Below are 12,081 nucleotides of genomic sequence, written 5' to 3'. Positions count from 1 at the left end.
GCGGCGCGCTCCGCCCGCGCCCCTTTATGGGCACAGGGGGCGGGGCCCGGAGCGAGGGGGCGGGGGCTGAGCGAGGGAGGGCGGTGCTCGGTGCAGGGGCGGGGCGTGGTGCCGGCGGGGCGTGGCTATGGCCCACGGGGGCGGGGTCTAGCCTATCCGGACGCGCATGCGCGCTGGCTGTGCCCGGCGGGCGTCGCGCAGTGCGGTGCAGTGCGATCCAATGGAGTCCAACGGAACCCAGTGGAATCCAAGAGAATCCAATGGAGTCCAGCGGAATCCAGTCCAGTCCAATGGAATCCAATCCAGTCCAATGGAGTCCAACGGAACCCAGTGGAAAGCAGCAGAATCCAATCCAGTCCAATGGAGTCCAGCGGAATCCAACGGAATCCAATCCAGTCCAATGGAGACCACCGGAGTCCAATGGAATCCAATGGAGTGCAGCGGAATCTAACGGAATCCAATGGAATCCAGTGGAATCAAATCCAGTCCAGTGGAGGCCAACAGAGTCCAATCCAGTCCAAAGCAATCCAGTGCAATCCAGTGGAATCCAATGGAATCGAATTCAATCCAATGCAACCCAATGGAACAGAATCCAGTCCAATGCAATCCAATGGAAGTCAATGGAATGGAATCCAGCCCAATGCAATCCAATGGAATGGAATCCAATCCCATGGAAGCCAATGGAATAGAATCCAGGCCAATGCAATCCAGTGGAATAGAACCCAATCCGATGCTGTCCAATTCAATACAATGCAATCCAGTACAATCCAGTGAATCCAACCCAGCCCAATCCAATGCAATCCAGAGGGATGCAATCCCAGCAGTGCGGAGCTGCCGAGGGCTGAGCCCCCTCCCAGTGCTGTGGCTGTGACACTGTCCCAGCTGCTGGCAGCTTGTACTGCACATCTGTGGCCACCAAGGGAGGCTTGGACACTGTCACACCAGGCTGAGGTGCCACCTCAGTGGTTCTGTGACTGAGCTGCCCACCCCAGAACAGAGCTGAGGAGCTGGGCTGATTCCCTCAGGAACGAGCCCAGGGTGAACTCGGGGTGTTGTTTGGGGTGATTTACTGACAGCATGGACTTTACTTCCACTGTCCCACTGAGCATGGGAAGAGTTTCAAGCCTGTACACACTGAAGGATCTTGCCAGGAATTTGTAACAGAAGTGGAGAATCTAAAAGATGGCAAGCAAACTCTCCTCAGCCTTTTTCCTGAGCTGAACCTGAGTTGCCCTGAGGGAAAGTCATGCTATGGCAACCTTTCTGACAGGCGCAGTGTGCACCCCAGGAACAGAAAATTGCAGGAGAGAGGATATAATGAGTTTCTTTAGAAGTATCTGATTGTATTAAAATTGAGAGGTTATCTAGAAAGATTATGTTTTGGCAGAAGGATGCATCAAGCATCCATCAAGGCTTTGAAATAAACTCTGTGCTACGTTACACACAGAAGGATTAGGTTTTGGACTGTCAAATCAAGGAGATTTGGTTAAAAAGTACCTTCCAGCAAAATGAAAGCAACATCTGTCTGCCCTACATTATGCTACCTAAGAGAGGATGCAGTTAGCTCAGTATGAATGACAACAGGAGTGCAAATGCCCTGGCTGGATGTGTGGGGCTGCAGGGGCAGTGCTGGTGTCTCTCAGATGCCACCAGGACTGCAGTGGCAGATAAACAAACACACCTCTGCAAACAGAACTGGAAAACCCCATTTTGGGGGGAGGGGAGGGGTGTTCACTGAAAAATGTTTTCCCTTGGTCAGGATGTATCCGAAGGATGATGTGTACAAGGACAAAACACAGAGAGCACAGGCAGCCCAACAGGGATTTTCTAATGCTGCCCCAGCATCAGGAACTGCTGCTGGCTCAGCCTCTTCATGAGATAATAAGTGGGTTTGCAGAGCAACTTTAATTAAGCTTCCTCTGAATGTCCTGTCTCCTTAATTAAATAAAAATTTGCAGCCCTGTCGCGGCTGTCGGGTTTGATCAGGGCCCGTCCCCGCCTCCTGAAGCAGCTCCTGCCCGCAGGCACAGCGGTGGCTCAGGGTGCGACAGCCCCGTCCTGGCCCACAGAGGAGAGGAGCAATGTGCCTGGGGAAGGGGGAAATGGGGGCTCCTTCAGCTAAAATATTCTGAGTAGGCTTTAGGAAGCCGTAAATTAAAGAACTTTGCTGTTGCTGGGTCTGGACTCTCTCTCAGGGCCAGGTGCCCAAGGCAGGGAAGGGGATGCTGGAGCATTTTGCTGCAGTTTGGAGCCATGACACAGCCAAAGCAGCCCTGCAAACATCCCTAATCTCAAATAAAATTGCAATTTAGTTAGGCTTCTGCCTTTCATTTCCTTACAATTGACCTCCAGAATGCCTCTGCTAGTTCTGCAGTGGGTTACAGCTGCTTGGAAGTGACAACCTGAAATGAAGTTTTGGAGGAGAAAAGCTCAGTAAAGCTTCCCAGTTGTCTTGGTAGCTTGGAGGGACTGACAAGTGGGACAGCATGTGAGGATGCAGCTGGAGCTAACAGGCTGTGCCTGACCCCAGTGACAGCCATGGCAGATTGAAGGCACTGTGCTGGCAGCCCTCCCCAGGCTATAGATAGCCACCCTCCCTCTGCCGTGGGGCTCACGTGGAAGCAGCAGGACAGGGTGGTTCCCTCAGAACACCCCATACCTGCAGCAGCCCCTCCCTGTGCTGTGCATGGCAGAGGCTCTGGGTTTCCCTACCAAACCCCAATTCCCAGTTATTTTGTAAGCAAACAGCCTGGGAGAGCCAGGAGATGCTGGAAGCTCTGTCTCCAGGCAGCCAGCAGGGAGGCAGGGGCTGGCATTGTGCCACTCGCCTGTGCCTCCTTCCCCGGCAGGAACATCACCTCCTCCTGCTGCCAGATGGGATTTCATCCTCTCCTCTGGCTCAGCTCTGCTCTGTAAGTCTCAGATGTGCAGCTTTCCCATGCCAGTGTAGGGTGGCAGTGGTCCAGATCTCCCCTCCCTAAGCACACAGAGACCCTTCTCCACATCCCAGCCTGAATTTCACCCCAGCTCTCTCCAGCAGACCTTTTAAAGGCAATGTTGAGCCGCCCCTCCTGTGCTACATTGACCCTAAATACATTCTGACGCATCCCAGGGGCTGTTTTCAGGGTGACTCAGAGCCATCCCTTCCCAGGATGGAGGGACAGGGCCAGGCAGGATTCCTCAGCCCCTGTCCTGGTAGTGCCCAGAGCTGGCACCTGCCACCCCACTGTCTCTGCAGTGAATCCCAAGGCCAGAGAAGCAGCCAGAGGCTGGGGTTGCCTCGGGGCAGCATTTCCTTGGGAAGGTCTCTCTGGGGTTGCCCAGGAAGTTCTGGGTGGTGGTTTGGTTCTGGGGAACAGCGGGTCTCCCATCCCAGCCTGTGCCCTCACCTAAGAGCAGGCTCCAATGCCCTTTAGCAAAATAATTGCTTACCTCTGGTGCTTTTTCTGACTTTCCTGTGATAAAGGCAACCAAAATATTAAATACATTCAAATTAGGAAGACTAACTTCTTAAAAAAATCAATTCCTTAAATGTAACAATTTTCCTTTTTATTCCATCTGCTACCCCTATGCTGAGCAGAGGCAGGGCTGGGCTGAAGCCTGGGTGCCCACAGGACCACAGTTCCTATCAGCCTCTGCAGTGAGTTAATCCTTCAGGACTCAAAACCTGGGGGGATGTGATGTGGGGATGGCTTTGTGCTCACCTGCATCTCCACTTTGTGCTGACATCACCTGGTTAATGCTGCTTTGGCTTGGGCATTCCATGGGGACTGCAGGTTTTCCATGCAGCACGATTCCTCTTAAAGGTGGATTTGTAGAAAAGATGAAAAATAACAGTTGTATTAACTGCATTTTTAGTTTTGCAAACTAACTCTGACATGAGCCAGCTGGAGGTGAGACTTTGCCACCCTGTGGTGCCAGAGCCATCTGTAGCCCCTCTGGACACAAGAGGGAGTCCTGAATCGTTAAAAAGAGAGGTTTGTCTTTGGTTCCTGTGGTTTAAACCACTTCTCACTGCACTGAGAAAACTGCTCATCCCTCGGAGGCCTTTGGTGTTTTTGCTCTCCACCGTGGCAGGGTAAATCTGTGGTAAATCCACAGCCAGTCCAGGAGTGTGGATTTGAGCTATTCGCAGTGGGGACGGGTCAGCGAGCTGGCTGGGTGAAGTGAGTCATGATTTCCCAAACTGCCTGATTCCATTATCCCTCGAATCAAACAGAGCTGATACCCCCATTCTGATAGCTGGTCCCCACATTTTGCAGCCCTAGCTGAAAACAGAAGACTGGGGCAAAGCTCCTCGTGTGTCTCCATGGCAAAGGGGCTGCACATTCCCCCCATGCTCCCGATCTGCCCACACACATGCACCCCCTGCTCCCCCAGAGCCTCAGCTGCAGGTCCCCATGGATTTGGGGACACACAGAGGGGACGAGGGCCCTGACACCCCCTGTTCCCACTGCCCCGGGGGACATTTGCTACTGGACCGGGATATTTTGGGACACGTACCTTCCCTGCAATACCCAATCCTATTTGGCACGGTATAATCTTTCTAAGGCAGCCCCCAGGGGGAACACTCTGGAGGTGGAGGTGACACCATGGCACGGCTCCAGCCAAGACAGCCAAGAGCCTCAATTTATCAGCAATTTCGGTGGGTCTTGCTGAAAAGTGGTGCCTTGATCCCACAAGAAAGTCACGAGGAGAGCTCCAGCTGCCGCCGAGGGGGCCGGGGCCGGGGCTGGGGCTGTCCCCGGACGTGCCAACGCCGGGCTGGCCGTGTCCCCGTCCCCAGGCACGCGGGCCGGGCATTCCTGGGGGGCCGGGCGTGCGGGGCTGCCGGGGCCGGCCCCGGCCCCTATATCAGCCCTGCCCCCGGCAGCGCCGGCACAGCGACAGCGACAGACCCTGCCCCTGCCCAGCCATGGATGACATCTACAAGGCAGCGGTGAGTGCTCCCCCTGGGGCGCTGGGCTGGGGAGGGGGTCTGAAATGGATCTAAGGATTTTTGTTGGGTCTGAAATGCATCTAAGGAGTTTCGTTATAGGTTCCCCAAAGCTACGATGGCAATAATTCAGTGGAGAAATGAGAAATAATTATAGGGCAGCAACTTTTGGTCATCTTCATCCAGGACACTGACCTTCCCTCTCACGGCTCTGGAAGTTTCACACTCCTCTTACAAGTGTGAAACTGTCAACCTGCTGTTAAATTACTTACAATGACCCCCTGGTTCCCCGCTGTAAAGCAGGGAGATGGCTCCTAGGTGAAACTATAAATCTCAACAAAACCTGCATGGCATAAGAGATGACTCTTGGTTTTAGCCCAGACAAAGCGGAGGAGGATTTCCCAGGAAAGAAACATTATTTGTATGGGTGCAAACTCACCCTTTTCTTTCTGGTGCTTTACAACTCTGCCATTGCTATGTTCCCCCACTCCTTAGCTGAGTATTTTTCAGGGTGATTTTAAAAAACCCTTGTTTTTTTCTCAGTTCTTTCCAAACCTCCTGCTCTGCTTTGCTGCTCCCGCTCTGTGCAGAATCCAGAATGTGAGCTATGCCCCAGGGAACGTGGAGCATCCTTTGGCTATTTTAACTTCCACAGCTGCAGGCTGTGCTCACTGTGTAAACCCAAACTATTCGGTCTGTAATAAGAACTCTGCATTGTTCTGTAATGCAGACAGACAGACAGAGATATGCAAGTGGAATAAGGATGAAAATAGATTCTGGATTGTGTGGATTGCTATTGCATCCATAACTGGATTTACAGTAAGAGGTTTTTGGTGCTTTTCCCCCTTTAAATATACAGCTGATCAAGTTTGATTTTAAGCAAGAGCACAAAAAATGTATCATACCAGTCTTATTGTTATGCCAAGGTTTTTAGAGGGAAGAAATATAGTCCTTGGTAGGTAGCTGAAGAAAAAAACCTCAATGCTCACACATCTCCTGTCCTTTGGTCAGCCTTGAACCTCGGAAATGGAACCCCTGTAGTGATCCTGATAGTGTGAAAAGGTTCAGGAAAGGCTGAGTCCCCCAACCAAGACCTTCAAAATGGAGAAAAATGGAACCTGTGAAATCAAAGGAAATCCAGGCCTTTCTAATTAAAGATTTTAATTAAATAAGCTCTCTATGACTCAAGGCACAGGCTCTTTCCTCATTGTATAGGGACCACATGGCCATTAATTAGGTAAATGTAGGGTTTGAGTCCTACATTTATGTTGGGCATTAATTCCCAACACCTTTACAGAGGCAAAACAAGTCCAAGACAGGCACAGCTGAGACAGACAGATAGTTTGTGTATCTAATTCCCAAAATTTAGACTGAAAAGAAAACATTTACTTGTGGAAAAAATTAAGAACTTCAGTTTCCTTTGTCTGACTTCAAACGGAACCATGGGATGGAGAGAGGAGCTGATAAAAGCAAAATACAGCAGATCTGGCATTATCACAGCTGCTGCAGTGCTGCGAGCTTAGAGCTTGCCTTCCCACACTGCAGGCAGAAAAACCTGTTCCTGCAATGATGTGGAGAGAAACGATGAATAAGACAGCAACAGCACCCATGTCCAGAGCAAGCTATGAACAGCTAAAGAGACACTGTGACAAAAATGTCACTCTACAGCAACAATGCATTTAATTTATATACACCACATCTATCACTTCAGTACTCAAGGAGGCTTCAAAACAGAATAGTTGTATATTTTCTGCATGTTGATAGCATCTATTAATATTACATTTATGCCAAATCCTCTACATACAGCCAGAGAACCCAATGGATTTTCATCTTCCCCACTCATGCCTAGATAAGGGTGTGCAAACACAAAACTATTTTGGGAATATTTTTAGGCTCTGTTAAGCGGTGCCTAGAACAGTGCCAGGAACAAGTGTCCAGATAAAGGGCTGCAAGGATAAATACCAGAGCCTGGGAACAATCAGGGAGCTCATCTTTATCTCCAGCACCTCTCTCCCCCAGGCTTATAAATAGCGACAGCACCAGGGGTGTCGTGTTACAGAGCAGGACTGGCTGTGGCCATCCTGGTGGTGGCTGCCCTTGCTCTGCCCAAAAACTGTCGACAGAGGGCCAGCAGCTGCCTGCCTGCCCTCAGCAGCACCAGAAACACACTGGGTTTGGCTTTCCTCCAGCAGAGGAGAAAAATCCTGCCACCATCCTTAGTGCTTTCTGCCAAGTCCTCACCTCCTGGAGCATGGGGAGTGGGATAAAATGCTCTGCCTGCCCCCACAGGCTCTGTCCTGCTAAGGAAAAGTGCCTTCTCTGCCTCTTGCTGCAAGCAGGAAGAACCAGCAGCTGGCTCTTGCAAAACCATTGCCCTTTGGAGCAAAAGAATCAGTTTTCACTCAAAGACACAACCTGGGTTGTGGGGTCCTACCCCAAACAAAACCTGGCAGGGATGGGTGTTGGGGGTCACTTGCATGGGAGTGGCAGCAAGGAGACTTTAGTGGGGTCAGACAGGGCAGCCATGGGGTCCTACCTGGCTGGATATAGAGAGGCTGTTGACCAGGCTGTTGGATAGGAAGGAAAAGTTCCTGTTCTCATGGATGCTTCCAAAGGGGCAGTTGGACATGGTGGTGAGGGCAGCAAGTTCAGCTAGGCAGTACCTGGAATGAAGCCAAAGAGAGAAAGGCACTTAAACAGGTATGGCACAGAGCTGATTGATTCCCCTTTGCTCTCCTCATTGATTATTTTCATTAATTCTTGCTATCTAATAAGCTCCCACTGATGGTCTGTGGGGATTGAATTAGGGCAGAGTTTGGGAACAGTCTGCCAGCCCACGTCAGCTAATGCCTGTTGGCTCCACAGGCCATTCCTCAGAGATTCCCAAAACAGAATAAAGGGAATAGCAGCTCCCTTCAGAGCCAGACACCTTTGTAAGAACCCTGGCTGAGATGGAAGCAGAGCAGTTAAGCTCTGGATAGGGCAGCAGTTCCCTGAATCTAGGCCTGAAAAACAACTGCCAGGGATAGTCTTGTGTACCTCTCCCTCCCCAGGGAACTCCCCAGAGCACATCTCAGCTCTGATGTGGTGTTGGCCCACATGTGAGCAGCCCTCAGCAGTGCAGCCATCCTGCAGTGAAATAAGAAATTATCCCCAAATGGTTGGCAGAGGCGTATTCTTTTCCCAGTGGGCTTTCCCTGCTTGCACAAAGGCTATTTCTGCCATGTATTAGCATCTATTACTCTAGAGAAGTTATGTTTGCTTCAAAGGAGATGTGAATTTTTTTTAAAGGGAAGAACCTCTTAGACTACAAAATCTTGCTGTGTCAAACGCCTCTGGCTGTACATACCCTGATCCATGAGGTTGCCTCTTGTGAGGTTTGGTTGACCCTGGCAAAGGCTGTTGAACAAACACGTCCTTTTAGTAATTAGTGATGCTGACAAAATTAAATTGACTTGGTGTCTATGTTTTCCTTACAGGTTGAGCAGCTGACAGAAGAGCAAAAAAATGGTAGGTGCACCTTCAACCTGACACCACAGCCTGAAGTGGAGCTCCCAGGCATCAACCCTGCCTGCCTCCTAAGAACACTCTGGAAAATGCTTTGGCCAGACTGGCCAAGGCAGGGCATGGCCCAGGGATTTTGATCCACCAGCATTGCTGGCAAGGCAGTTTCTGGTGTCCCACAAGGCCATGGCTGGGCAGTGCTGGGTGCACAGTCAGGGGAGGCTGTGCCTGGGATGAGCCCCTGCCTGCAGGCTCCAGCTGCAGGGCAGGACCCCCTCACCTCTCCTGTCCCCTCTCTCTCCAGAGTTCAAGGCTGCCTTTGACATCTTTGTGCTGGGGGCAGAGGATGGCTGCATCAGCACCAAGGAGCTGGGGAAGGTGATGAGGATGCTGGGGCAGAACCCCACTCCTGAGGAGCTGCAGGAGATGATAGATGAGGTGGATGAAGATGGTGAGAAGTTTGGGTTTCTTCCACTCTCCCAGGAACCATCCCCACATCTGGGGGTGTGGGGCCATCTGTGCAGTGCTGGCAGGATCTGTGCTGGGGACAGTCACAGCTGTGGGGTGCAGCCTGCTGTGAATTCAAAGGACACTAAACACCCACCAGACCTCAGCGTGGCTCCTTTATGGAATTTCCAGGCAAAGAGGAACTATAGATATTTTTATTCCTACAGCAATCAAGACTGCTTGAACTGATTTTGGGGGACACTGTGAAATTGTACAGATCCTTTCAAAAAACCAAATGTAGGCTGAATGTAGGAACTGCCATTTCAGAAATGCCACTTAGAGGATTTGATCAGGAAAGTCTCTCACTGCTCAAGTGTACACACCCCCACATAACTAACTGTCAATACTGATTCAATCAGTGTACTGATGATCACATATAAAACCCACTGTGGGCATTTGGGCAGAAATACCACACTAAGCATCTGGAAAATAAAAAAGCAGTTAAAAGTCAAGCAAAAAAGGAAAGCATCTGAGTAATTGAAAACAACACTACTGTAGTGCAAGTGCAAAAGCACACTGCATGAATACCTTCTGGAGCTTTCAATATTAATACCTAAAAGAGATGGGCAGGTATCTCCATAGCAGGAACTTCCATCCTTTGGTGCTGCCAGAAGGACTTTTGCCAAGGCAAAATGACTGTGAAAGGTAAAAATTCACTTACAAGGCCAGAGAAAGGCCTAAGTCACTTTTCCCAGCATCCTGAGAACTAACTCTTGCTGCAGGGCTGCTCTCCTGAGTTTTGGCCCTTGGTTGTTGAAGGGAAAGGTGATCCCTCATTGGCATTGCCCATCCACCCCCTGTAGCTCCAGCTGATGGCTCCAGCTGGGCTCCCCTTCCCTGCATTTCTCAAGCCCAGTATGAGAAGAGACTGAGGCATGAGACCTTGTATATTCTTCCAGTTTGACTTGTAGAGACACTGTCTGATGGCAGTCTTGATTTTTAACTTAAACAATAACAGGTTTAACACCACAACTTAAGGTTTTGGGGTTCTGAATCCATGTGGCTGTGCAGGGAAGCTGGGTGGGTCAGTCTGGTGGAGCTGCTCATGAAGTGTGGGGCTCAGTGAGGGTCCCAGTGCTGGCCAGCTGGCCCCAGACAGTCCATTCTCCCCTCAGGCAGTGGCACTGTGGACTTCGATGAGTTCCTGGTGATGATGGTGCGGTGTATGAAAGATGACAGCAAAGGCAAAACCGAGGAGGAGCTCTCAGACCTCTTCAGGATGTTTGATAAGTGAGACCCCATGAGCACAGCGAAGTGGGGTGGTGGGAGGGTGCAGCCAGCCTGGGCCCCTCCCCAGCAGCTCTCTCTGGTCCTGAGCTCTTCTGTCCTGGCACAGAAACGCTGATGGCTACATCGACCTCGAGGAGCTGAAGATCATGCTGCAGGCAACAGGAGAGACCATCACCGAGGATGACATAGAGGAACTGATGAAAGATGGGGATAAAAACAACGATGGCAGGATTGACTATGATGGTAGGACTCTCTTGCATGTGGTTTGGTCACAAGCCCTTGGTCATGCCCCTGGGCAGCTCCCTTGGTCTTGGATGAGCACAAGCTCATGCAGGCAGTGCTGGGCAATACCTCTGACAGGAGCATGTGCACAGGGATGGGGGGGTTCTTACACTTGTGAAATGGGAGCAAGGACCTGGGGCTGCCTTACCTGCGCCCTTGCTGCACTGAAGCACTGCCACTTTTCACCAGTCCCCTCCTGGCCCCATTAACACCAGCACCATTTCTGAAGGGCTGTATCTTTGAATGTGGTGCTGACAAAATGATGCCCAGGCATGTGGCAGCTGAGGGGGATGCTGGGCTCCAGTGACATTTCCAGCAGGAGTCACAAGGAGTCCTTGCCACAGTCAGAGGAGCAGTAGCCATCCCCCCCTTGGCCTCTCACATATCATAAGGGTGGAACAGGAGACAGGGCTGGGAAAAGCTGCCAAGACCACACTTGACAACTGGGAGGGCACTTCAGTCTCACCTCACACCTCTTGTCTCCGATGTCTTCCCCTTGGCAGAGTTCCTGGAGTTTATGAAGGGGGTTGAATAAATCTGAGGCCAGATGGACAGCTTGAATCTCCTAAACCCTCCAGCTCTGCATCTCATCTCCTTGACTCAGTCCCCTGGCTACCAGCATGAAGACTGAGTGCTGAGAAGGGTGGCCAGGGGGAAATAAAACCTGTTAATACCCAGTGCCTCAGCTGCTCATTCCTTGGAGGTTCAGTGACAGCTTCACCCCTGTTGTGTGCTCATGATTAATGAAACCACTGCTGGGGACTACTTCTGGCAAGGTGACATCACAGATGGAGCTTCAAACCTCCAAGGAGGTATTGTGCTGCCAGCCCAACAGCAAAGTCCATCCAACAGAGCCATGGGTGCTCGTGGGGAGCTGCCATGTTCCATCTCCTCACCTTCCCATGGTGAGCAGGCTTGGGAGCTGGCACTGGTGCCTGCTGGTTTAACTGCAGCATTGGCAGCATTTTAGCAATGAAATATGAATTAAAACCCCCTTCAGCCATCACTGAGATCCATGTGCCAGGGACAGTCCCTCTCCTCCCTACTCTCACCCTGGCTATGCCAAGGGTACACACCCTCCTTCTCCCTGCCAGCCTGATTGGTACTCTGTAATGTCCAAAGAAGACCTCAGTTTGCTTTGGAAACATAAAAGCCATTACTGAGCTGGACTGGATGCTCCTTCCTGTCTCTCCCAGCCTGGTGGGAGGCAGGTACTGGCCCCTTATAGTCCTCCTGCAGCCCTGGGTAGGAGCCTCACTACAAAAAATTGAGACCCCCAATTTTCCTGTCAAATCACATCGATCTGGGCCACTGAGAAATGCACAAGCCCACTCTGGGTCTCAGCTCCCAGGCACAGGGTGACAGCAGGGCCAAGGAGCCACAGCAGCGTCTCCTCTCACCCCAAGGAAGTGCAGCATTCCTGTGGCATTAGCAGCTCTCCCTGCACATAGCTGCCTCCTCCCATCGAATTACAGCCCCAGCACAACTCCCACATTGCAGTCGTGTTGCTAAAGTCAATCGTTTACCCAAGCAAAACAAACATTGGCAGGGCAGGCACGGGACAGTGCAGGTGCAAGCCCAGGCAGTGCTGTCCTCAGCCCTGGGCTGGGCCAGTGCTCCAG

At 51.2% G+C, this 12,081-nt stretch overlaps 1 protein-coding gene across 1 annotated transcript; it reads left to right on the top strand.

Annotated features, from left to right (window-relative positions):
* The first annotated feature begins 4,885 nt into the window (after positions 1-4,885).
* Positions 4,886-11,136, top strand: TNNC1 (troponin C1, slow skeletal and cardiac type). Its single transcript, XM_058031840.1, has 6 exons — positions 4,886-4,939; positions 8,416-8,446; positions 8,745-8,891; positions 10,063-10,177; positions 10,284-10,420; positions 10,963-11,136. Exons 1-6 carry the CDS (start codon positions 4,916-4,918, stop codon positions 10,992-10,994), a joined length of 486 nt encoding a protein of 161 aa, XP_057887823.1. The 5' UTR covers positions 4,886-4,915; the 3' UTR covers positions 10,995-11,136.
* The last annotated feature ends 945 nt before the right edge of the window (positions 11,137-12,081 follow it).

Source organism: Melospiza georgiana, chromosome 11 (assembly GCF_028018845.1).
Source record: "Melospiza georgiana isolate bMelGeo1 chromosome 11, bMelGeo1.pri, whole genome shotgun sequence".
Lineage (NCBI taxonomy): Eukaryota > Metazoa > Chordata > Aves > Passeriformes > Passerellidae > Melospiza > Melospiza georgiana.
The sequence above is the reverse complement of the archived record's forward strand: the minus strand, read 5'-3'. Positions and strand labels throughout refer to the sequence as shown.